This window comes from Eufriesea mexicana, unplaced genomic scaffold (genome assembly GCF_001483705.2).
Source record: "Eufriesea mexicana isolate 0111107269 unplaced genomic scaffold, ASM148370v2 scaffold100, whole genome shotgun sequence".
NCBI classification, from domain to species: Eukaryota; Metazoa; Arthropoda; class Insecta; order Hymenoptera; family Apidae; genus Eufriesea; species Eufriesea mexicana.
Genome location: NW_016908280.1, coordinates 1,030,436 through 1,058,413, shown reverse-complemented (window position 1 = coordinate 1,058,413; position 27,978 = coordinate 1,030,436). Strand labels below are relative to the sequence as shown.

The 27,978-nt window shown below is 43.0% G+C and overlaps 1 protein-coding gene across 22 annotated transcripts in view; it reads left to right on the top strand.

Annotated features, from left to right (window-relative positions):
- Positions 1 to 239: 239 nt before the first annotated feature.
- Positions 240 to 27,978, top strand: part of CaMKII (Calcium/calmodulin-dependent protein kinase II) — a 228,280-nt gene continuing 200,541 nt past the window's right edge. For all 22 annotated transcript variants that reach the window (XM_017910420.1, XM_017910428.1, XM_017910418.1 and 19 more), the window contains exon 1: positions 240 to 1,169. In XM_017910420.1, coding sequence (XP_017765909.1) covers positions 1,105 to 1,169 — 65 coding nt within the window. In that variant the 5' untranslated portion in view covers positions 240 to 1,104. The remainder of the gene's footprint in view (positions 1,170 to 27,978) is intronic.

Genomic DNA, 27,978 nt, shown 5'->3' with positions numbered 1-27,978 from the left:
CGTCGCGGCCATATATAACTAGAATTCGCATATGATGTACAAGCTTGGACGTCTTTTAATTTCTCGAGATCTATGCTCGGTGTATCGTTCTAATTGGACGTGCGCCAAAAAGCCGATCGAAGTGATACCGAAGCTCCGTTCGGACAGCGTATGCGCCAGTAGTAAATCTCGTGTTTATGTCGGACATGCGGAATCGAGTCAGTGCGCGGTATCCCGTCTAACCAGCGACGGTACGCAACTGCTTTCGGTGGTCGTTCGTATGGCGAAAAGGTAGAAAAAAGCGGTGGCAACTCGGTCGTTCGATATCAGGAAAAACGATCAGTTTCGTACGCACGAGTCAACTCGTACGGTTCGTGTTTATCGCGTGGAAAAAGAGATATTCGATCGACGATTGTTCGCGACATAAAGGAACGCGAGCGAAAATACGCTGCCACACGGTCGCGCGACGGTCGTTGCGTTGACGAGAGGTAAAAAAGAAAATAACGGAATAGAAAGTAAATTGTACCGTGAAGCGTGATCCTGAAAAGTTATCCGCGTGGTCGAGCATAATTCCAGGTGCTAAATTTAAATGTGTTGCCCCGATCCCCTTGGGTTATTTCGCCTAGGTTGGCTGCGCTCGAACGGCTCGCTAGCGAAGCTCTATCAGCCCTGCCGGCAGTGGTATCGCTGTTGACCGTCGTTACCAGGTATATACGTGGTCGCCATTGCCGGCGGTAGCGACACTGTGAACACCGCCTGCGCCATCGCGAGCTACCACCACTACGCGAGTCAGTCGACGGTCTGCCGGCGAGCAGTGCGGACGCGTCGTGCAAGGATTCAGTTGTCGTTGCCCGCAAATATTTGCTGGCACGACCGCGATTTGCCCCACCGTCGGTGCCACGGTAACGCACGGCTCCCGCGGACAGAACCACCTCCCCTCTGCCCGGCCCGACGACCCTCCCACCCGACGGTTACCCGGTGTTCTACCAGCGCCGCGGCGGTTCCCCTCTATTGATCGAATTTGACCTGCGAAGTTTCCCCTAGCGTGTGCGGTAGTGGCGGCCGGCAGTGGCTCTCGCGCTTACGTTCCTCGGTTAGTGCGGTAAATAATCGCGATACCTCGGCATGGCTACTCCGACCACTTGCACGCGGTTTAGTGACAACTACGACCTCAAAGAGGAACTGGGAAAGTAAGTAAAAACATAACATTCGTGATATTCGCGAGTAACGAACGACGGTTGAAGCGAGGAGAGAGACAGAGAATGAGAGATCGGTTTAACATTACCGCGTGTCACGACATTTGCTCGTTTCTCTACCTTTGTGTATACACACTTCGTGCCTCCCTGTCTCTCTCGTCTCTTCTGTCTCGCTCTTCTTCTTAGTCGTGTATTTCTATTTTCTGCCGTGGTGTTTTTATTACACGCGAGCTCGTGTCACGAGCGTTTCGTATGTCGTGGTGTATCTCGTGTCACCGATTAGCTGGTTCCTGGTACCGTTCGTCGTGTCGTAGATGGACATGCGAGTGACGATCCGTTCGGAGCGCGATTCTCGTAGCAGACGACGCCGTGTCGTCGGCCATGATTATTCTCTACGTATGCAGAGCCTCTTTCTTCTCTCGCTTTTTCCCACTCCCACTGTTGGTTATTCGTTTATCCTTCTCTTTCTCTCCGTCTTTCTCAGCCGCGGATCTCGTCGCTTCGTTCCGTATACGCGTCTGTGTTCCTTGCTCGCACGCGGGAGACACCCCGTTGCATTTCGTCTATATTTAAGCAGCACGGCCTGTCTGCTCGTGGCTCAGGCTCTATATATAAAGCGTCAGGGCGCTTGCTATCGTGCCTTGTGCCGTCGTGGTGGTCTCACCGTCGAAAACGAGGCATCCGCATCGTACGCGGATCTGTCACCAAATCAATACGATGTCGTCGCGCCGCTTTTTACCTTCATCCCCCTCCTTCGACCTCTTTCTCGCACTCTTGCTCCCTTTCTCTCTACCTTTCCTTCGCTATCTTTCTGTCTCTCTCTCTCTCCCTCTCTTTCCTTCCTTTCGTTGTCTCTGCTCTTCTTTTCTCTTTCGCCGGTATGCCCTTATTCGATCGACTGCTTTCTTTTTATCGTTCCGTGACATTCTCTCGTGCTCGTCTCGGTGATGGCAGGTGGTTGCAGTCTTGCACGACGTAGCCCCTAAAAGTCACTAGATCTTCCTAGCACTTTGTTTTCCTTCTCTTCGATCGTTTCGTCTCGCGATACAGTTTATCTTCCGTTCGATTTTCCTTCGATTTTCGTCTCGCATATGGGACAATAGATTTTAATATCCATTTTCGTCAATTTTTACGATTCTTAATTATTTTCCTAGATATTTTTAATCGTTATTCGTAATATCGTCGTTTTACTTGACAAAAGTCGACCGTTCTCTGACGGTACACTGACGACCGTGGTACGAGTGGGAGCGTCACGCGGTTTTCTCTAGGTTAGGAGAGTTTCGACGTTCTATAGGTGTTCTTAGAAGGGCATGGGTATCGGTCTCGTGTCATCCGTGACCTCGAGTGACCTCGACTCGCAGCCGAGGAATTTTCTTTCGCCGCGAACCGTGCACACAGCGGAAGAAGGAAAATTTCTGACCACACCCCGTGTCTTTTTGGGAGAGTTCGTGCCACGGTCGATAAACACGAAGCGTAGAGCACGCGTACAGCACGCGTTACACAGTGTCACTTGCTCGACCCGTTTGGGACGCTTCGTTATTCCTTCTTTTCTCTTTAAACCGCCATATTGCCCTCGTCGTACACCGACGGTCACGTGTATCCGGGCACGAAGAAATATTTTTAATTCGTCCTTTCCTTGATGGTAAAACCTACTTAACAATTTTCATTTTTAATTCAGTTTCCTCGTTGTACACCAACGGTCACGTGTATCCGGGCATGAAGAAATATTTTTAATTCATGTTTTCCCTGGCGGTAAACTCTAGTTAACGATTTCCATTTTTAATTCTTCATCTTTATCTTTCATCTTATTTTCCCATCTTATCTTTCGATCTTATTTTTCGATCTTCTCTTTCCCCCATTTTCTCGTCGATTTGAATGCCATGACAATTCCGGGCGCTCTTGCATCGATCGTTTAATTAAGTTTCCTGAAAGTTGGTCACGCTGCAGCGTTGCGAACGGTCCCGTTTATCTGTACAAATTGCAAGGCCGCTCTCGATGGCCGTTTCTGACTCTGCGCGTTTCGTGCAGCCACGAAAACCGAGCGAATCTAATTTGAACGGCAGCACCACGGATTCGCAATTAGGGCCGGCTGATTTAGAATATTGTCCGCGCGTGTAAACACGCCCAGCCGATTCCCGTTTGTTTTCGGCGGTGTGAAAACGCGCCGCCATGTCGAGTTTCGAATAATTTTCGCGCTGCGATATCTGCGTCGCAATCGGACCACACGGGTTTCTCGCAAATTCCACAAATCGAACGAAACAGACTATATTTAAGCGGATCTCGGCGTTAGATCCAGGAGGATGTTGTTATCGGCTAGGAAACAGGAAGCGGCTCGCGATCGAGGAACTTGTTCCCAAAATGTTTCGAGTCTAACCAACACGAGGTAAAATCGAGATTCCTCCTGCCGATTTATATATATTCGCTGTGTTGGTTTGATCGAGAAACGCGTCTCGTGGATCATCAAACTCGCGCGAGAGGAAAAATGTCGGTTTATTATCGATCAGGCGATGAAGTAGTCGAGATACGTCTCGATTGTCGGGTTAACGGAACTCGGAAGGTATTAGCGATGGCTTTTGAATAGTGGAAGTGTTTCCTTTTTTCCACTTTCAACTGCTTTTTCAGCTATAACCCCATTCAGAACTACACAAGCGGCAATCTATTTCTAGAACCTCCGCGATCCCGGCATCTCGAAACTTTTCAGCTGCGAGATCCACGTCCGACTTGAGAAGTTGGACAATTGAATTGCTCGCGCATCTTCGTTGCTTAGCTCGAAGCGCTTTAATCGTTAACGTAATTTGTTATAGCCTGCATTTCCCTGGGAATCATTGGTTCGTTGTTTCCATTTTTCACCGGTATTCGTTTCGAATTTAAATCGACGTTTTGAAACCGAATATACGAGCTAGCGAGTTCCTAACCTCTTTATTTCTAAAAGAAGACTATTCTTTTGGAGTTTTGGAAAGTTCATCGTAAAGATTCGAAGTTCAGTATTTGTATTTGATCGTTCGACTATTGAATCTTCCGCCTCCATTTTGTAGAATCCTGCGATGGGTAGAGATTCGAGCTGGAATTTTGAAACAGTCGCTAAGTAATCTACTTTAATCGTGTCCCATGTTGGTCATTTCCTTATTCCAAGTGAGTCTCCATTTTGTTTCAGGGTTCTCCATTTTGTCTCAGAGTTCTCCACTCGGTGAAGATTCCAATTCAATTTCGAAACAATCGCTGTTCTATCTAGACTGTTTTCGATGCCCGTGGCTTTCTTTCCCAAAGAAGTCTTTTATTTTTCAGGGTTTGCATTTAGTAAAGATTCGAGCTCCGATTCAATCGTTTCCAGCGCTGTCTTTTTCTTCTCCTAGACCAATCTCGTATCAGAGCTCTCTCTCTTCGATAAATCGGTTCGAACTCCATATTGGAAACAACCGGAAACCCAGGTCCCATTCTCTACTTCTGTTTTCACCGAAAATTCAAATTCCAACTGCAACTGCAATACATCTCTGCCTACTTCTTCTCGAGAAGCCTCAGTTTCAACCCTCACTCCGATGGACCGATTCGTCGCTAAAAATCCAACTTATAGATTCCTGTCTCCACCTAACCCAGTCACTCCTCTACACCAGCTATTTTCGCTAATTATTCGGACATCCAACTAATTTCGACTGCGGCCAGTCTGCAGAGAATCCGTGCACGTACACGTGTGCGTGCGTCCGGCATAATCAAAACATTTTCCTCGCCTTCCAGCTGAATAATTCATCGCTTCTGCCACGGTCGACGTAGCTCCGCGAGCGAACCGGTCGCCGTTTATATCATCCATCGATTTTGCATCGAATCGTTTCGTCGACGGGACAGGATGAGAGGAAAGGGGGAGGAAAGGACTTCTTTCCTCGTCGTTTCGCGATGTTCGTGCGAGAGGAGATAGGTACCCGGGTAGATTCGATTAACGAAGCGTTATTCCCTAGCTAGGGACTTGGAGAACGGGTCCGGCTGGTTCGTTCGTCGGTACTTTCGTCGGTCTTCCGGATCCTGTCTAGAGCTTTTCGTTTCGTCAGTCGCCGTCGTTAAACGATGGGGGTGTGTCTGATTAAAATGGCGTTTCCATCGAGATTGGATCATTATGGGGAAATTGACCGGTGCTTTTTGGGTTTGGTGCAAGTTTGATTTCGGGTCTGAGTGAGAAACTAGATATAGGAATGCGTTGTGTAATGCGTTGTATGGTCTGTTGGGTAACTCCCTGATATGGTGCAAGATATCGCTGAGTTGCAATTTGAATATTCCTAGGATAGTATCTATAGTGAATAATATAGTGCATATTTTATAGTACATTATACTGTATACTATTGTATACTAAATATAATAGTATACTCTCGTAGTGTATAATATATTGTATAATATCTACTATACAGTACATTGTACAGTGTTTAGTATAGCATATATATAACGTTCTAAATAAAATATTTGCAAATAATAATAATTAACGCGGCAGGATGAAAATAAACAAGTGTTGATCTTTTGACGTCGATAAAAGTCAGCATCCATCTCACCAAAAACTGCAGTACGTCTTCGCTAACTGCAGGAACAAAAAGTAACTAAATCTAGTTACTTTAAACGACTCCGGTACTTCTAGTGTGAACCCATAGGGATCTTCCGAGATCGTCCATGAGATATTTCCCCGGAAGATACAATTAAACGTCCGTTTCTCTGGCAATTCCGTGAAATTGTTCAAATTACGACTGCTCGCGATAGATTTTCGAGGTTAGGTCCATCCGACTGCTACCTCATCGAGGATTTTAAAATCGCAGAGTGATCCGAGGTTGGCCGACAGTCCCGGAAAGATTTGCTTTATTTTTTTCAACGTTTAAAAGGCGAGAGAGACTTGAGAATTTACGACGAAGCTCTCGCCCTCTCTCTTCCTCTCTTCGGTGATTTATCGCGGAGGGTGTAGAAGCGTTTCTCTGTGCGTCACGCTACAACTCTGGATATATGTGGTTTCGACGCGTGATAAAGTGTCGCGTGTTAAGAATTTATTAAAAAAGAGAAGAAAAGTGGAAGAAAAGAGGGACGGAAAGGTTCGATGACAAAATCACATCGAGTTTTTGTTCTCCGGTAATAAATGCAGGATAATAAATTCAACGATATCGATCGATTTATCCCCTTCTTTTATCTCTTTCTCGAACGATAGCACCGTCGCTTATCGTTGTTTTCCATCCACGGCCTGGCCGTCATTTTCTCCGATTTTCGTCGCAGTTTCGCCGTCCTCGTTGGAATTTAATTACGATCCGCCGTTCGATTTCATCCCGTACCAATGGCGAGGCTTCGTTTTTCGCTGCGCGATCGGCAATGGCCGACCTGCTCGCAGTTACAAAACGCGTTCCGCTCAATGGAAACTCATTAAGGCCGCGCGAGTTAACCCGCGACCGATTGTAACGCCAGTTACAACACTTTTGCCTCGGGATTAAACCTATTATGAATACCCCTCGCTGATTCGATTAGTACGACGATTAATTTCATCGCTAGCTTAACGAACTTCCGCATGGATAATGATACCGGATCGAGACGATCGGTTTCCAACGGAACGGGCTTTCCCGTTCCGCGCGATTTTTAAACTTCCAGCCAACTGATTCTCCAAGATCCCGATTTGGTAAACGGATAGTTTCGTGGATGAACGTTTATCGGTGTTTTTAATTCTGTCTCAAATTCTTCGAGCCATTTACGAGATGGGATTAATTTATGCTTTGAGTAGGATGTATGATCCTAACTTTAAATTTTATTTAAATTCATCGAGCCATTTACGATTAGAAATAAAAGATGACTCGTGAGGAATTACAAGAGTAAAACAAGTGATCCTAACTCCTAATTTCTCAAAATCCTCGCGAGAATATTAGCCTTGATACACGTTGACATCTCGAATAATAGGAAAATTACGTGAATTCCGATTTTTACTCGTGCATCAGTGAAATTTGGTCCATCGAGGCATAATCACTCACCTCAGAAATATCGTGCACAGTTTATTCTGCACGCGCCACAGGATTCGAAACCCGACACGCTAGCCTAATTCAAAAATTACGCGAATTTTTTACTTTCGCATCAGCCAAACTTGGTCAACTTTAAATTTTATTCAAATTCGTCGAACCATTTACGATCAGAAATAAAAGATGACTCGTGAGGAATTACAGGAGTAAAACAAGTGATCCTAAGTTCTAATTTCTCGACGTCCTCGCGAGAATATTAACCTAGATACACGTCGACATCTGGAGTAATAAGGAAATTACGCGAATTCCGATTTTTACTTAAGCCAAACTTGGTCAATCGAGTCATAATCACTCCCTTCAGAGAAAAATCCTCTCAGAAGTATCGTGCACAGTCTATTCTGTACCTGCTACAAAATTCGAACCCCGACACACTAGCCTAATTAAAAAATTACGCAAATTCCAATTTTTACTCGTGCATCAGCCAAACTCGGTCTACGGAATCATAATCGCTCCCCTCAGAGAAAAATCCTCTCAGATGTATCGTGCACAGTCTATCTTGCACGTGTCACAGATTTCGAACCCCTACACGTTAGCCTAATCCAAAAATTACGCGAATTTCTTACTTTCACATCAGCCAAACTTGGTCAACTTACTTCCATAGAGGTAACCATTATTGTAATAATTCGGTTCTATTTTCCGTCGATTGATCATCTTCCAAGAAACGCATACGCAGCAAGAGACTCCAAATATCCCCCAAAACGGTGATCCAGGGATCGAAATAGGAATTTCGATAAAAATCCAAATACGAATCCAAAACGATTCGCTAGTGGGAGTCGGTGCACAGCGAAAAACCTTGTCGGGAATGGAGGATTGCCGGGGTGGAACGCGAATTCCATCCACACGGCTATCGATCAGGAATGCGAGGTACACCTGTTTACATAGCCACGTTTACATCGATCATACACATCGTCGATTCGCGGCCTCGGATTACGGTTATCCCCACGACCGCCTGCAAACAGACGTCCCATATTTCGGATATTCAGCCAGTATCATCACCGGCTGATTATAATTACGGATTGCTCGCGCCAGTCTTTCTCATCCTTTCAGCTTGGATCACTCTTCTGCCCGGTTCATCAATCACCGATCCCTGTGTGCGCGATGACTGCTCCTCGCGATAGCTTCGTTCCCGATTAGCGAATCGCCGGGGTGAAAAGAGTTGGGTGTACCTGCAAACGCGTTTGACAGTTGCTTCGATGAATCGACGAGAGACAAACGTGCTCGAATGCGATACACACGCTTGCAGGGGGTTGTCCAAGTTTTTCTTTCGACGAGGATTTGCTGTGATAGGGAATTGGGTGAAAATGGAGGAAATTAAAGACGCTTTTGACTAGAGAAGGGTGGAGAATGAGGGAACGAATTCGGTAAACGTGAACGAAACGCGTCACGCGTGCCTAAATTGTTAAAGTTGTCAAAGTTTTCCACTCGATGAGGATTTATCGTGAGATATGGAATTGAAGAAGAAATTAAATACGTTTTTAATGAAAGAAAGACGTTTAATGTGGGAACCAGTTTGATAAGTGTGCTGCAATGCGATGAAATGCAGGACACTTGCGAGGTAGTCTAAATTCTGTCAACGGGCAGCTTCTCGAAAGCCCTGAAAACCCGTGTTATTAACCCCGAGATGTGCCAATGAAATTCGCGTATTTAAATTCGAACTTCAAAATGGCACCTGGGGAACCATTTTTCGGCGGAAAATCACGCGATAAAATACAGTACAATTACGAGGTAATCTAAGTTCTGTCAACGGGTAGCTTCTCGAAAGCCCTGAAAACCCGCGTTATTAACCCCGAGACGTGCCAATGGAATTCGCGTACTTAAATTCGAACTTCAAAATGGCACCTGGGGAACCATTTTTTGGCGGAAAATCACGCGATAAAATACAGTACACTTACGAGGTAGTCTAAGTTCTGTCAATAGAACTTAGTTTCCGAAAGCCCTGAAAACCCGTGTTATTAACCCCGAGACGTGCCAATGAAATTCGCGTACTTAAATTCGAACTTCAAAATGGCACCTGGCGAACCATTCTTCGCCGGAAAATCACATGATGAAATACAGCACAGTTATGAGGTAGTCTAAGTTCTGTCAACGGGTAGCTTCGCGAAATCCCAGAAAATCCGTGTTATTAACCCCGAGACGTGCCAATGAAATTCGCGTATTTAAATTCGAACTTCAAAATGGCACCTGGGGAACCATTTTTCGGCGGAAAATCACGTGATAAAATACAGTACAATTACGAGGTAGTCTAAGTTCTGTCAACGGGTAGCTTCTCGAAATCCCAGAAAATCCGTATTATTAACCCCGAGATGTGCCAATGAAATTCGCGTACTTAAATTCGAACTTCAAAATGGCACCTGGAGAACCATTCTCCGCCGGAAAATCACGCGATGACACTCGATCATCGTCGAAGGGATCCGCAATCTCTGCGATCTATATCCGTGCTCATTCGATTCGATCGAGCCGTCTTCTGAACGGTATTGGTGCTTACGGGCAAACCTATTCGTATGTTAGTTTTGGCAACGGCCTACGCTGACATTAAAACCGTGGGTAAATATTGGCTCTATCGGGAACCAACCAGGGAAATGCCAATTCCCTGCACGAGCGTATATCCACGAATCCTGTTTTTCGCCGATCTTCCCACGTCTTTGCGATCTCTCCGTTTTCACCGCCATTTCTGCCACGATTCCTGCTACCGGAAACCAAACGATTCGCGAGAAACGATCATCGAAACAGTTCGGAAACCTAATGCAACGAAGGATCGTAGTTTCATAATTGATAGAATTCTGGGAAAAGAAGTCGTAGGACAAAATGGAGGACGGGGTAAACACCATAAATGGTTCATTGTCTTCTCGAGTCCTTCTAACTTTTTCCTCCCTCGGAATCTCCTTTCTTCTTCGCGTCCTTTGTCGAGTTCGTGGGTCAGAGCGGAAGTCGAGCGAAGCGCGGGAAAATCGGCCGCGTTTGAAAATATCCAAAGTTCTGAAAAGAGGAACGAAGTTGGAGAACGGGAATTTCGATACTCGTATCGGTGCAAGACGTATGGTACGACTTGAACGAAGATGGTCGAAAGTTTGCGCAATTGGAAATTCCAAGACGCGATACCGATTTCGTAAAGGTTAGGTCGTTAACATAGTAATGAATACGATACGGACTTTCTCTTTTTCTCTTTTCTCACTGATATTTGTTCGAAAATATGATAATACGACTTGCCACGTAAAATCGACTTTCTGAAACGACTAGATACCGATTTTCACGCAGAACTGACCCTCGCATCCCTTGTTATATCAACTCGTACTCGTGGTAATGGTTGTTAGTCGTGTATATTATATTTAAATGAATGTAATGGTTGTTAGTCGTGTATATTATATTTAAATGAATATATTAAATATCTATTGAACAATATTATAACACAGGATGAAAATTATATATCTAATTAGGTTTACTCTCTCTTACGATACTCGTACACACGTTTACTGTGGTTGACTTGTGAATGGCAACTGACCTATGCCAAATCACTCTCGTTTTTTCCTTTCTTCTTTCATACATTACATTAATATACACAATTCACATAACACCTCAATCATCACACGCATACTCATTTATCTCAGTATTCTGAATTTGTTAGATATTGTCATCCCATGCATACTTGTTCTGTTCATCCCTTTCTTACATACATCGCTCCTTTATTATATCAACACATATGTATTTAACAATTTGCACTAGATTGATTAGAAGAAAAATCGGGAAGATGAGTGACTAGGAGGATGCACCCGGAATTTTGAATGCAAGTTTCAAGAACAGTTATTTAAATATCCATATACCAGGTGTTCGTATTAACACCAAACCTACCAAGATCAGATGACCTATAAATGATGAAGCAGTAGAATCTTAGAAAAATTGAATCATGAGAGACATTGAGAGATTGATTACACGTGTATTAGAAGAAAAATCGCGAAGATGAGTAAAACTAAGAGGATGCACTCGAAATTTGATGATGATAAACTGAATGCAAGTTTCAACAATTGTCATTCAAGTAGGTTTAATGTGTGGGAGAAATCTTTATTTTTCACTTTCACAAATTCAACCCTTTGCACTCGAGAGGTAAATTTACAATTACCCAACGATGCGTGGAATACCGAAGCAAAATAATTTTACTTAATTTGCATACGATTTCTTATTTGCCGAATTTATGGCAGACAGTCTTCGAGTTACTATTTCTCTGCAACGAAAAAATCGCCGAGTGCAAAGGGTTAAAAATCTATGCAACCATTGCCACATATTATTCACTATGTATGGTGGTACTATGCATTGCCAAGCTTCCAAAAATACCAGACAATCGCCACTCGCGCGGACAATTCGCGATCCATTCGCTAATAAATTAATTAGCAAAGGAAATTTCACCAGCTGTTTTCTCCAAGAATTCGGTCTCGCCGCGGCGTCGTTCCTTTGCAATAAATATATCTCTGTGCTGAGATCACGGCTATTTATACGATTAGAAGCTGTCAAGATGAAGCGAGTATTTTGTTGAACGTTGTGTAGAAATTTGATCCGGGAGGGTAGCCTTTTTTCCACGAATTTCCACGGTTTCGGAACACCGGTCACGTGCGACATTTAACATAGCGAGGTAATAACGATAACGGTTACGATCTTATCGCGGGAATGGAATAAAAATGGGATATTGGGTCAGGCGGAGGGAAAAATTGAAAAAATAAATAGAAAATGGTAATCGCTTACGCGATTGCTCGAAGAAGATAGCTTTTCTCGCAGAATTTTATCCCACTCGTAATCGGAACATGAGTTACGTGCAACACTTTCCGCGGCGAGATGGCAATAACGGCAAAGACTTTATCGCGGGAATGGAATGAAAAAATGGAGCAAGGTACGAGAGAATATGAACAAGCAGCAGCGAATAATGTATAAAATAAACGGAATTTGATAATCGCTCGCACTGGATTGTTTCGAGGAGATAGGCTTTCTTGCGGGATTTTATACTGCTTGTAATCGGAACAAGAATTACGTGCTTTGTATCGCGGAATAATAATAACGGTAATGATAAGGCTTTATCGTGGGAATAAAATAAGAATAATAAAAATCGAAATCGTAATTGAAATCAAAATCTTTATAATCGTATAGATTTTTTTATGAGTCTTTACAAACTTTCAAAAGACAATTACTTATAATTACAATTATTTATTTATTTATTTATATAGGATATTTTTAGACATTATTAGGGAACGATGGTCGAAGTGTTCCTGTAGGGAATTTCCTTTTATATTTTTTCACACGATGCATTTGATCCTTCGTTTAACACTAAACGTACCAAATTAAGAGGTTAAATAACTCCTTCCAAAATTTATTTTATAAATCATATATTCATTGTTATTTCTTTCGCTCATCTAATTTCCTGTAAATTCTCATATTATCTGATTGTTTAATTTCTCTCGACTTATTTTTTACTGATTGTGAGAAAAATTCTTTCCATACCTATATACGACGAAGGGTCTTACCCCCTATGGTAAGAATAGGCGTGTGTAAAATACCGGTACGTTTAGTGTTAAAATGCAACCAAATTTATCTCCAATCTCTGAACTTCCTTCCTTAATTTTATTATCATCTATTTATTTATTGAATAAACCGGGGAAAAAGTTATTTAACCTAGACTCGTATCCTCTTCGATCCAATCTTCTATCTCTTTGAACGGATGAAGCATCGCAGCAAGCGTAATAGAATTCTTCGGGAACCCTCTGCAAGTTGTCTCGAGATTCAAAATTGCGCGAAACCGTGAAAGATGGGAAGATATCGGGAGAAAAGCGAGCAAAAGCCGACCCGTTTCATCCACAGCCGGATTCGTCGGAGCTGCCGGGAATCTCGGAAGAATCCTCGCGATTCGCGGAGGATACGGCTAGATCGGTTGGTTCGAGGCGAGATTATCCTGCCACCCCACGAGGGGATCGCGATCGCGGGAATTACGAGGCTTTCCACGCTCTTTACGATCCTTAAAGGCGACATTTTCGCCAGCCGTTGCTCGCTCCGCGCTTTTCCGCTTTACGAGTCGGCTCTCGAGCGTGCACGCGCGGGAAAACGCGACGGAACGGCCGCATAATGGCCGCGAAAAATTCGCAACGCCTCGCGTGTCGACTAATGGCCGCGATTGCACGGGATCCTGGCTCTCAAAGGAAACGGAGTGTGCGAAACGAGAGGACGGTATATGGGGAAAGAAGGGTTGTTCGAAAGAAGGGGAGGCGTTGGATGGTTGGACGTTTCCAGTGTTTCTTGAAGCTAATACGATGTATGCGAATATGTTACATATGTACTCATATATGTTGTATATCGTCAATAGGTCGTCCTCAATTGGCGACGGTTAATGACGAAGCAAATTTCTTGAGGAACGTTGTGTTTATAGTGGACTGTATTTTATATAGTAGTTTCGGATAACTCTTCTGAACTCTTGGAATGTTATTGACTGATTGACTGGTACTGACTCTTTCGGTGGCTATATAATCCTGGTCTCTCTGCTGATTGGTTGCTATGATGTTGGGGGTGTATGTTAACTTCAGCGTCCTTCGGTGATGGTGGTTGTTTAAACAATCTAGATAATTGTGCTTGTCTTCTTGAAGGGTGATATATAGTTGTTTGTTGCGGATTACCTAAGTGGTGGCTTGGGTGCTAAAGAAATCAAAGGGCGCTGACAGTAAGGATATAAACAACCTTCTACTTGGGACATTGCGGTCCTAGGGCCTCATCAATGGTACTTGAGAACTTTCAGAGCCTTCACACGGTCTATTCTAAACAAAGGGCCGAACGAAATACCGGGACGACATTCCAAGGCTTAACATATGTGATTGGTTCTTAATAATAATATTAAGTAGTAGTAGTAGATCATTATTTCTACCAGTTTAATCTTGAAATAAATTTTGATTTATACATTTCTATGTGAAATATCTTAACCAGAATAGGGTATATGGGGAAAGAAGGGTTGTTCGGAAGAAGGGGAGGCTTTGGATGGTTGTTAATAATAATCGGTTCTTAATAATAATACTCAGTAGTAGTAGTAGTAGAAGATCTTTATTTCAACCTCTTTGGTTGATACATTTATACATGATATTTATTAACGAGAATATTGTATATGGGGAAAGAAGGGTTGTTCGAATAGTAGGGGAAGCTTTGGATGATTCGACAGGAAGATTATTAGTTGTGGTAAATAACACCACATCCGGTAGTTTCCAGTGTTTCTTGAAGCTAATGCAATGCATGCATATGTTACATATGTACTCATATACGTGATTGGTTCTTAATAATAATATTAAGTAGTACTAGTAGATCATTATTTCTACCTCTTTGGTTGATACATTTATACATGATATTTATTAACGAGAATATTGTATATGGGGAAAGAAGGGTTGTTCGAATAGTAGAGAAGGCTTTGGATGATTCGACAGGAGGATTATTAGTTGTGGTAAATAACACCACATCCGGTAGTTTCCAGTGTTTCTTGAAGCTAATGCAATGCATGCATATGTTACATATGTACTCATATACGTGATTGGTTCTTAATAATAATATTAAGTAGTACTAGTAGATCATTATTTCTACCTCTTTGGTTGATACATTTATACATGATATTTATTAACGAGAATATTGTATATGGGGAAAGAAGGGTTGTTCGAATAGTAGAGAAGGCTTTGGATGATTCGACAGGAGGATTATTAGTTGTGGTAAATAACACCACATCCGGTAGTTTCCAGTGTTTCTTGAAGCTAATGCAATGCATGCATATGTTACATATGTACTCATATACGTGATTGGTTCTTAATAATAATATTAAGTAGTAGTAGTAGATCATTATTTCTACCTCTTTGGTTGATACATTTATACATGATATTTATTAGCGAGAATATTGTATATGGGGAAAGAAGGGTTGTTCGAATAGTAGGCGAAGCTTTGGATGATTCGACAGGAAGATTATTACTTGTGGGAAATAACATCACATCCAGTAGTTTCCAGTGTTTAATGAAGCTAATGCAATGCATGCATATGTTACATATGTACTCATATACGTGATTGGTTCTTAATAATAATATTAAGTAGTAGTAGTAGATCATTATTTCTACCTCTTTGGTTGATACATTTATACATGATATTTATTAGCGAGAATATTGTATATGGGGAAAGAAGGGTTGTTCGAATAGTAGAGAAGGCTTTGGATGATTCGACAGGAGGATTATTAGTTGTGGTAAATAACACCACATCCGGTAGTTTCCAGTGTTTCTTGAAGCTAATGCAATGCATGCATATGTTACATATGTACTCATATACGTGATTGGTTCTTAATAATAATATTAAGTAGTAATAGTAGATCATTATTTCTACCAGTTTAATCTTGAAATAAATTTCGATTTATACATTTCTATATAACATATCTTAACGAGAATAGGGTATATGAGGAAAAAGGGTTGCTCCAATGGCAGGGGAAGCTTTGAATATTGAATGGGAAGATTGCGAATTGTGGGTTGTTCTAACAATCACGCGAATAAATAACAGTACACCTGATAGTTTTCAGTGTTCCTTGAAGTTAATGCGATGCATGCATATGTTACATACGTACTCATATACGTGACCGATTCTTCATAACAGTATTAAGTAGTAGAAGTAGATCTTTATTTCTACAATACCTTTCACACATTTTCAAACAGCGGATCTACGAGATTTCTGTGCCCTGAAATAGGCTTCTTATACAGGGTGTTCGCGGAAGCGTGGTACCCCCGTGTTAAAAACCTTCGCGAGTGGGCTCGGGATCGGGGATCACGGTTTCGAGGGTCGTTAACGAACCCGTGGCGACGATAATCCCGCGAAATCCAGCAATTTCCCGTTCAACAGGTCCGCGTTAGCAGTCTGCCGTTTTAACAGGTCGCCATCTTTCGCGGATCTGGTACCGATAATCCGGAAGTAATTCGACTCGAGGTCTGGAAGACACATACGCACGCCTAAAAACGTAGCTATAATTAATTAATTAAATTTATTCATTCATTAAACAGGGTAAATCCCCATTAGTATCCAGGAAATAGGAAAATAGGAATACGATATAAGGTATGCAGAAATATATGAAACGAAAAAATAATAAAATATATCGAATAAATATATCGAAATCAAAATCAAAATCGAAATCTTTATAATCGTGTAGATTTTTTTATGGGTCTTTACAAACTTTCAAAAGACAATTATGGATGATTGTTAATTAAAGCGTTTATAAGCAAGTCTCTTCGGTGTTATATTATATATAATTTCTTTGCTTTTCTCTTATACGTGAAATTTTATGTAAATGAACTACGGTCCGTATATGAATAAAATAATAATAATAATAATATATAGTATCGTAGGTTTAACACTAGAACTATGAAATTCTCCATATATTAAATGTAATAAATAAATTTCGAGCAATCAGTAAGTAAAATATCGACGCAAATATTCCAAATGTCCCTCATACGAAATCACAAATTCCCTTTGCAAAGTTATAAGGATTCCATTTTAAAAATTGAAGGCGAATCGTGAAATTTTCTCGAGAAAGAAACTTCGAAATAATTTTATTCCACACTTTTCCATTAATTTTACGCGAAGTGTTACCTCCCTGCCGGTTGTACCGCGATTCCGCGAGCACCCTGTATATATCACGGGGGTGGATGGCAAATGGAGGATCTTCGCGGGCCTCAAACGGAGGATGCACGGCACGTTTCCGGTTTGAAAAAGGGACGATCGATCGGCGACCGGACGGGCTCGCTTCCATCCGCGTTTTATCTCGGAAGTTCGGTAATAAAAACAGCGTAAACCCAGCGCCGCGATAACTCCTTCCCGATATCGGTTTATCCGGCCACGCTCCCCCGGTTTATCCGCACTGACGCGTGCGACGATAAAGTGCGAGGGTGGAAGCCTCGGGGCGCCTGCATCCGCGAGTACGGGTCTGGTTATTTATCTTTTCGGGAACTACGGGGAAATTACACTGTTCATCGTGAATTTTAATCCGAATTATCTGTAATAATTCTAGTAAATTATACTTCCTTGAATCCGTCATCCAAATTGCTCCATCACCCTCGGTTTTCAAAAATTCTGAATTTTTCCAAAAACGCACGATTTTTGGTTAAAGCCAAGATTCACTTGGCTAGAAGATTCATTCTCATCTTAAAAAATAAGTTGGAGTTTATTTTGTAATTATCTTATGTTAAAAAGTCATTCGTATTTATGTATCGAATGACGAACTTGTTTCAAATGACAATGATTCAGGGAAATTTCTTACAATTTTATGATTGGTGCAAAAGAGTACACGAGAATATATACACATGAGCCATTCACTGTACAAATCGATTAACTACACTTTTTAAAAAATCTTAAATACAAGTGTCAAAGTACTTGGTATAGTCATAACTTTTTATATTTATAATAACTTTCCCTGATAATTAAGATTAACACCGTTAAACGACAAAAATTTGTTGGCCACTGAATAATAAATAATTTATTTCAGAGGTCACTTTGATTAACTCCGTACTCTAATGTAAATCGTTGCAATAATGCAACTCAAATGCACTAGCGAACCATGAATGATAACGGTGAATTTTTTAGTGTCGTCTTATCAGAATTTAAGTAAAATTCAGTAAAATTTAAATTTATTACTTTTTTCTCTTGCCAAATCGATTAACTCTTCCAGCAACATAAAAATGGTAACATTACTAACGATTACCTTTTGGCTATTTTTTCTTATAAATTTTATATACCGTTAGATGAAAGTTGCATTTGTATTTATGCATTCTACGATATTTATTTCGATTTAAATTATAAAGGGAATTTTAAAAAACAATATACATTATTTCATTGCATTTCTCTACTTTTTGTTTTATGCAGTTAAGCAATTTGTGCAGTGAACGGCTCATATAGAAACGAGATCTTTTGGACGATGATTTTCGAGGGTGAATACTAACGAATGTGTATATTGCAATTTGAAAGGATTTTAAATTAAATTTTTAGAGTCTATGTATTCCATAGAAATTTTCTTGTATGTTTATATGTTTATTAAAATTTTACAAAAATTGTGTCAAAATTACTGAATTATTTTCACCGATTTGCCGTAATAAATTGGTATTTTTGGAAATTCGAATATACGGGGTTTTGCGTAAATTCAGGAAACAAAGTGGAGGCATGTTGACGCGGGACAAAGAAAATTTTACATAAAATCGAAACCGTGTTAACGCGAGTGCTGTCATTAAAATGCTAATTACACGCGGCTGCTTTTGACAAAATTATTTCTTGTATAGGAATAAGAATCTTAATTACGCGTTGATTTTAATTATATATTAATTATCGTTGTTGTATATATCAACTTCGGATAGAGTTCCAGGATGAGAAATTGGTTATATATCGAATAGAGTATATTCAGGATAGTTTCGTGACTCATCCTTTGGTAATTAAGTCGTAATTTCGAGACACCCTGTATCTATATAGAACGCTATATTTGACCAGACGATTGTGAACTCGGGAAGGTTGCGGTCGGGTTTCGAATATGCACGTTTCTCGAAAGAAACGAGTAGGTAAATATAGGTTCAATGATCATTTAGCGAATACTATTATTAATAGCTGAATCGTGTTCGTATTGGATCCTACTATTCTTGACGGAACACGCTATAAGCGTATACCAACGTCCCACGCTCGTGTCTTTCTCGCGTGTTCGACTTCAAAATTTGTTGCTCCAATTTACCGATCGTAACAACCGGTGTATTATCCACCAGGGCGCCGTCTAAACGTTCCTATAAATATAAAACTGTCTCTGACACCGATCATTTTTAGACACTCGTGCTATAAGCTTCTTATATTTTCTGCCACGAAGCTCTGGCTTTTTAGAGCAGGAGGATCGAAAGGGATATAAACTAGCTTATGGAAGTATTCGAGTGATGTAGATATTTCAAGCTAGTAGTTTGATTAAAAAATTCTGATTTTAACGAAGGGGACACTTTGGAAATCTTCGAAACGCTTCGGAACACCTTGAAACGCCTTGGAACGCTCTGAAACGCTTCGAAACGCCTTGGAACGCTTCGAAAAACCTTAGAACGCTTTGAAACGCTTCGGAATACTTCGAAACGCCTTGAAACGCTCCGAAACGCCTCGAAACGCTCTGAAACGCTTCGAAACGCCTTGGAACGCTTTGAAACGCTTCGTAACGCCTTGGAATGCTTGAAACGGTTCGAAATGCTTCGAAACGCCTTGGGACGTTTCGAAACGCTTCTGAAACGGCTTGGAACGCTTCGAAACGCTTTGAAATGCCTTGAAACGCTTCGAAACGCCTTGAAACGCTTCGAAACGCCTTGAAACGCTCCGAAACGCCTCAAAATGCCTCGAAACACTCCGAAACGCCTAGGAACGTTTCGAAACACTTCGAAACGCTTCGAAACGCCCTGAAATGCTTCGAAACGCCTTGGAACTCTTCGAAACGCCCTGAAACGCTTCGAAACGCTTCGGAATGCTTCGAAACGCTTCGAAATACTTCGAAACGCTCCGAACCGCTTCGAAGTGCTTTGGAAGTTCTCGAAACGTTTCGAAATGCTTAGGAACGTTTTGGAATGCTTTAGTGTACTCCAAAACGCTTGGAAACGCTTGGAAACGTTTCGGAACGCTTCGGAATGCTTCGAAAAGCTTCGTTTCGACGCGAGTGTGTCTTCTACACCGGCGAATCTTCTTCCATCGCTACTTATAGCCTCGTAAGTCAACGAGATCGCCTTTCTCAGAAGTCCGCGCGTCTCCTTTCATCGCGTCGCTTCGATCACCCCTGCTCACGCACGAAAGACGGTTATAGCGTCCAGGAAACCAGTCTCTTCTCGTTATAATCGCCTGGAAGAATTTTCTTATTCCTCCATGGAAGTTTGTCGAACTCTCCAACGCGACTGGGTTAGCTTCTTACAGCTACTTTTACGACATCGCCGGAACTCAACTATCTATTACCAGTCTACTCTTATTCCCCGGACATTCTTCATCCCTCTGTCCTCCGGCATACATAAACGTGATCCACCGTCCGTAAAAGGGGTTCTAGAAACGTCAAAGGTTTCCAATGAAAGAATCTTCGTTTCCACGTGGAATTCCATCGCTTCTTATCGCCCGGTATAACAAACGTGGCTGTTCATCCTCTTACTGCCTTTATTCCATTTTCAATGCTCCCTGTCTACCATACGGAGAGCTTTAAAAATAGATAGCCAAGTTTTACTGCCCTATCCGTTCTATTTACCGCGCCGGGGCACCAACACGCCCCCATAACGTTCTATTCGCGACGTATAAATCCCATATCGGGAATAACTCACGGAGATGCATGAAAAAAGATATCGACCTCGTGAAATTTCGTCGCGGAGAGGATCGGAGAACATCGAGGGGTGTTCGATGAGCCTCGGACGCAGAGGATCGATCGGTGCTCCTCGCAGGTCTCGAGTGCTCGAATATTAGGATGTTTCGGGGCACGGGTTCGGAAAATTGATCCCGAAGTCGAATTCGCGGGTAATATCGGCGCGGAAAAAGGGTAGGTGGGTCGGTGGTGGGATTGGATGGGGCGAGTTACGAGCCAGGGTCTCTCGATTCGATCGGCTCGTGCATTTAATGAGATTTTGCGGCCCGGTCGTTGACCGTGCGCCATCGCGCCGGTCCGCGCGATTAATTAACGCGCTCGTTAATACCTTCTAATTATTATGCGCCGCGACGCATACTTGGCCCTGCTATTTCAGCCGGTCAGATCGATGTCGCGGATTACAGAAGACCTACGATCGTGCGTTCGTTTTGTATATTCCAGGTACGCGCTGTTTTCCCATCTCGTCCCCCTGGCGTCGCGCCGGCCAAACTCTAGGCCCGTGGAAATGGAAAAAAATGATCGGGAATACCGAGTCGAACTTTCCGCAAATATTTGCCATTCGTGCACTCGCATTTTTGCCAGTCTCTCCCTGCCTTGCCCTCCCTTGGGCTTGTTACCATTCCGCCGATCGATTCCCCGATGGAAAATTGCCAACAGGTTTGGCTTGGCCACGATTTTTGGACCAAGAAGATGCAGTCTGTATCGGTTTTCCCGTTCAGACGGTTTTAGATACCTCGCTGCTTGCGTTTTTCTCGCTTTTCGTTGGATAGCTTTATCAATCAGGCGATCTCATAGGCTAGCTGGTTTTACGTTTGTATTTTATTTCGTTAGCCCCCTTATTGGCGCTTGTTTAACAATCTTGTTTCGAAGACTTTTGTAGAATTAGTGGTATTAAAATTTGTCCGATGTTCAATGTTTTAGGTATAGTTAAATCATAGTGCGGGGGGTTAAGGTGTCTTAACAGTAAAATCTAAGTATTTCCTGTCTAAGGCAGGGCCTACTCTAGAAAGCCTTACTGACGAGTCCACTTGAGCAGGTATAGGACGAAACGCCTATCTCTTCCTTGAGACCTTCTATCTGTTATCTATCATAGCAAGACAGACATTAAGCTGCCAATTGGCAGCACCGTAGCAATTACAAAAAATGAAAAGCAACCTCATAGAGGGAACCCCGCAAACCTTCATGCAAACTGCGATATTAACCCCTTGGCTACTGTGGGTACCTATAGGCGCTTAAAAATTTTGCGTTTGTGACACTGAGAGCTCCTATATGCTTTATGTTCGCTTCATGTTTTCACAAAAATGCATCCCCCAAAAGTTCGTCACTCTCGGCGCACATCGTAATTTAATTCCTGATGTATGGTATGGCCAGTGCATATCAAAGTCTGTAGTCAAGGAATTAAGCAAGAATATACCAGAAGTAGTATAACCAATGCTTCAAGATTCCTAAATTGTTCCACGTTAGCTTGCATTACCCAAAAATATTTCCTAACCTAACCTCTACGCCACTCATCGGTTTCCCGATGTCACGCTACCGCCATTTGCTTCCCTTTCCCCGATTCCATCTTCCAAACGTACTCATTACGGCGCCACTTTCCACCCAGGGAACATATTCCACGCAGTCTACGTTTACCCCTCACGCCGCAGTTCCATTTCCCAAAAACATTCGCTACGAAGCATCTCCCAGCGTCACACGCCAGCCCTAACCTATATATTCACTCTGCATGCCTCCATTTCCCTAGAATCGTGTCATCGTTGAAAAGTCTCTAGGTCTCCCCGGTCCCGAGACGCGTGCAGAAACTATAACTCCATAGTACGATTGCCTAGTCCCAAGACAGACGTGACAGTTCTCCCTCTGGCTCGTTAGAGAAATGTCTGTTGGCCGATACGCGTGGGGGTGGCCTAGGCTTCGGCATGTCCCGTCGCCACTCGGTTACGCTCGGTCTAAGAGGGTAACTCACGTGTCCTGCGGGTTCCTCCCTCGAGACATTCTCTAGGCGACCGTCCGATCGATAACTCGGTGCCCGTTGTTCGTGCGAGTGGATTCGCTTACTTATACATGCGACCCGGTACCGTGCAATCGTCGCGTGTTTTTACGCCGGATACATATTATTAAAACGTGGTTGCGTAAGATAAGAAGGCATTGATTGCCGCCCTACACGTAGACGCGTTCGCGTTGCACGTGCCTGCACGAGGATGTTGCATTTTTTATTATGATAATGTAGGCGGACCTTATCGGCCCACCAGAGTTTTCGCTTGCCCGCTTTTCCCTTATTCCCGTTATCGCGTAGCTCCTACGCTTTAGAGATTTACTGCCACCGTTTCTTCCTTAACGATTTACGTCTGGAATTAATTGCAACGAACTTAGCGTTTTTAATTTCCCATTAGTCTCTTCCAAATTTTACAGGAAATAGTCACACGAATATATTATAATTATACTAGTTGAAGTATTAATTTTTAAACTCGTTATTGTCATAATTAATATTCGTAGATTTCTGAGTTGTTCCAAGTGAATTTTATTCCAAGTATCGCGTAAATTTTTTAATTTTAAAGGCACCGAGTGTCCCCCCCGTTCGATAATTCCGTCCACATTCCGGATATCCGCGACGGTTAAAGAACCAACGAAACCACCGCGATGGCTTCCGCGAGCTTAAACGTAATTAACGAATAATGGCGGGAATTTCAAACGGCGAAGAATAGAGTTTCGCGCGGAACTCGTCTGTTTTCAGTGAACGGCGTCGGATTTCAGGCGACCAGGGGATGGAATGAAAATTCGAGTTCATCTCTGCGGCACGTGTGCGCGGAATTGCCGGATTTTCTCGTAAATTCATTAGTCGTGGCGCCTCCGGCGTCGGCTCATTTTTCGCGCGCCGCTGATTAACGGGAACAGACGTGTTCCCGTGTAAAATGTCACGCCGCTTTAGTCCAGACGAAATAAAAAGAGAGGAAAAAAGAGACGTAGCCGAGCGTGACATAAGCGAAGCGTAATACCAGTGGCGACCTACCCTTTACGCCCGCTCCTGCAGCCCCTTTTTCGCGAATACCACTCGTCGGGCGAATCCGACTGAGAATAATCGCGGGACAGTTCGAATCGGCTGAGATCCGGATCGATGTACCCTGTTTTATCGTACCGTGATAATGCACCCCCGTCGAAATCAGGTTAATCGACTGTGTCTATTTTTGCACGTCATTTGGAATACGCGAATACCTCTCGCAACATTTGTCAGAGATACGATTAACGAGCGTAATGGGATGGTTGAACTTTCGATTAGCCGAGTACTCTGTATCTGCGAGATTGGCCACGAGATTAACGTATAATTTCTCGCCGTAGCTTTCGTTTTATTTGCATTGCATGGTGATTAGTGTGGAATAAATATTGCGAGAGACTGATGGGGATGGTTTAACGCGGTGGTTTAATATAGCGTTATATCACAGTGATTCCAAATAATTCTTTATTGACGCATCTCCAAGGTAGTTTATGAAACGAACTCGCTGTTTGACTGACCTTGCTTGATGGAATAATTATGGATATTAGTTAGAAACAGATGTAGCAGTTTATCGTAAAATTTGCGAGCCATGGGATCGCGATACTGGTGATAAAGATCGGATTGATAAGTCGAAACGAACTTTTCATTCTGATTATATTTTATATTTCTTGGCGATGCGAAATATACGGAGGCTCGAAGTCTCCTATGATCCTACGGTGCAGACGGTGGACTGTCAAAAAGTGTGTGTCGTCGAACCCTTCAGCAAGGTTTTTATAGGCCCTATGAAAACCCATTGCGTCACTCAACCCAGCTTCGAAAATTGACAAGCTTGATGGTTCCTCGAAGCAAACATAGATCCCGATGCAGGGTGACGCCATCCAAATAAAGACTTCCCTCACAATATCGACATTCATCCTAAATATTTTCACCCCTGTATATACATTTAAAAGAGACTGACTTACCCGCGTCCTTGCACCCTCATTTAAACTATTCATTCTGTCCTTTTTCGTACCCAGACTTTCCTTTCCAATCATTCACAATATCGACATTCATCCTAAATATTTTCACCCCTGTATATACATTTAAAAGAGACTGACTCACCCGCGTCCTTGCACCCTCATTTAAACTATTCATTCTGTCCTTTTCCATACCCAGACTTTCCTTTCCAATCATGCCCCTTTCCCTCGGTGTGCCAGGTACCTCAACCACTCTGAACGCATCCCTAAACTTTCACTCGACTCTACCATAAATATTCTTTGCAGTCAATCCTCTTGCACACGGTCACTTTCATTCTAAGCCCAGACTTGACATTCTTTCAGGGCCGTACTTATTCCAGTCCTACATATATGACCAACGTGGTGGTCAAAGTGTTAACCATTCGAGACCGATTGCACACCGTGTGTGCAATAATAACTATGAGCATTTATCAGTTATTCCGAGTAGTCACTCCTGGGGACCGTTGTTGGAACCCGGATTTCAATATACAACACGGGTTCTAGCAACAAGGCTACGTTGGAAAAATACAAGTCGGCGGAGAGGGAAAAAACAAAACAGAAATTGAAACTGGAACAGACTGAACTGACTACTGAACTGAAAACTGTGCTGAAACTGTACTTTCGCAAATTTTGTGGGAGCTTATATAATGTTAGTTTTTGGGGGGGTAGAGATGGCCAATTGGTCCTTAGTGAAAGTGGGAATGAGTCAATTGTTTTTGGACTCTGAAATAGGTCTGCGTTTATCAGCCAGGTCCTTCTAGTGACTAAGGACCAACGAATCGTTCGTCATCCAACACCGTGTTCGAAAAAAATCGCCACCTCGAATGGGTTAATTAAATTAAAGATGAAACTATGGTCATCGCAGTGTCCATCTTTGCACCATTCTCCATTCAGAATTCTCCATTGTACGACTAACTTCCGTTTCACCTTGAACCAAGATCCAGCGACACCTATAACGATGCATCGGCGATTGCCATCGTCCCATATTCGCGGGAATTAGCAAATCAGCCGAATCCGGGTGCTTAATGTTCATTACATAATTGACGCATTGCGGCTTATCTCGGCCCTGTGCTGCCTCTGATCGATAGTCTAAATCAGCCGGCTACTTAATTTCACCTGTTCGCGAGCGCTTTCGCCGTGGTCACAATAGCTTCTGGTGCCGGTTGGGTCCGGAAATATTGCCATACTATATTTAGGGGGGTGTTCATCGCGGTGTGTCGGTACATCGGCCACGCAGACCTCGAAATACACGGCTAGACCGTGATATTCGATCTGGACGGCCGCGCGGACTCGCGGAGTGCGGCACGTTTTCGCGATCGGTGGACAAATTCGGCTCACACGTGCGTGTACTCACGTTTTAAAACGTGGTGGGCTTGGATCGAAAGGGTGGAGGGGTTCGGGTAACGCTCCTATTCACACACGCCGATTCCCGGCTCTCTTTCCCGCTCCGGATCCTCGCCTCGGCTCCTCGCGTCCGCTTCTTCCCTCTTCCGCCCTTCTCGCGGCAGCGGGATAATAATAGCAAGCGGTACAGGACGAAAATAGGCCTGCAGAACTATGCAACACGCGGTTCAGGAATTTCATCGTCTGCTGACCTCGCACGGCCGTTTCCCTCGTCCTAATGAGACATCCCGCGGATCTCTGTTCGCGGACTCGCTGCTGATTCCCGGCTCAAAGCACAGGGGATGAACGAGGAACGGGATTGGGGAGGGATTGAGGGGGTATTGATGAGAAACAAGGAGTTTGGTGTGGGTGAGTTATTGTCTCGATAACTGGCTATTTGTGAGATGGGTGGCTGGAGGGTGGTTAGGGTGGCTGACGGCCATTGTTCCACTGCTTCTGGGGATACCACGTTGTGAGACTGGGTTAGGTCGATGATTTCGTGGGATGATAATTGAGGATATAAGGATATAAAGGAAAAAGGCGTTCTTCAGTTCGTGTCTATAGCCAATAACTTCTTCCTTTATATTCTTATAAACCTAAGAATAGCTTTCCGTGTAATAATTTTTGTACAATGGGAATTTAGGTTGCAGTCACTACTACCCCTATCTACTGACAAGTTGTTTTTCAGTTCGTGTCTTTGGCCGAAAACTTGTCAGTAGATAGGGGTAGTAGCGGCTTCCTCTAGTTTCCATGATATAGGACCACCTAGCAAGGGTTAACTTTTTGTTAACCCTTTCGCTACTACGGGTGACTATAGTCACCGGCCATATCTACACACGACGGGTGACTATAGTCATCGGCTACAAAAATTGAGTAAAAAATTAAGACAAGTGACATTAAGACATTCTTAGCTCTCTTCGCAAAGAATTGCAAGCTCTATTCTAACGGTCAGTTTTTCTTTTCATTTCTTCTTCGAAAGACTTGCGTCAAAAGACTGAATGCTAAAGATTGCACTCTCGTAATGTTACCAAAGATGGTCGCTAAAATACGTCGCTTCGTTCTATGGGAGAGATTTCGCGGCGACGTCCGCTGTAGCGAAAGGGTTAAAGGGGTTATAACGCAAGGGAATAGTAGTCAGTGGAAACGGTGGAAAACTGTATAGATCTTTATTAAACGGACGAAAGGTTAGAACTGGTCAGTTTAGTACCACGGTGATTTGAGGACGTCTCCAGAAAACAGGAGACAAAAGACAAAGACAAAATACAGCTGAAGAACTCGCCCTTATATTGCTAGGATGTAGAGTTTATTTTACTATTTAATTTTACTGCAACAGTTTTTGAATTTCGATTTTGCGATTCGATCATTGGAAATGGAAAATGGAACCCGAGGAATGTCATTTTCGCTGGCTCGGAACGGTTCGAAAGGGTTGGGAACGATGATCGGTAACTGGCAGAAGGTCGGAGATTCGTAGCGGCTGTTCCGGCAAATCCGGAGGCCTTAAAAGTTCCGCGCCGCTTTCCGGCTCGCGAGCAAGCGTTCTCTGGAAGTCTTCTAATCCGCGCGGGCCCCAGCTGCGGCGCGGGGGCTGAAGCTTAATCGATAGCGCGGCAATTTCTCCGCGTTGAATTAAAATTGCACGCGCATCCTGCATGCAGGTTCAGCCGTGGCCGGGAACGCGTGAATAATTGAGCCTGGACCAACCGGCGCGATCGAAATTGGGGATCGGCTCGTTGGAAATAATCGAGAGGGATCGGGATGTCAACGCTGCACATAAACACGGCGGAACCTCCATTATTTCACACCAATTTCCATTCATAATTATATTCCAATAATTATTTTCTTATTTTTTTCTTTATTTCCATAGAGAAAACGGATTTGTGAGAAATATATCAATAGTCGTGATAAACTAACAACGAATATAAATATGTGGAACGGAAATCACTGATATAGTTCCTTTCAACTCCCTCTGGGGTTGGTGGTTAAATAACACTTTTTGCGTTGGAAAAATAATCGTCGATATTGGAATATTCTACGAATTATTCTATTAAATAGG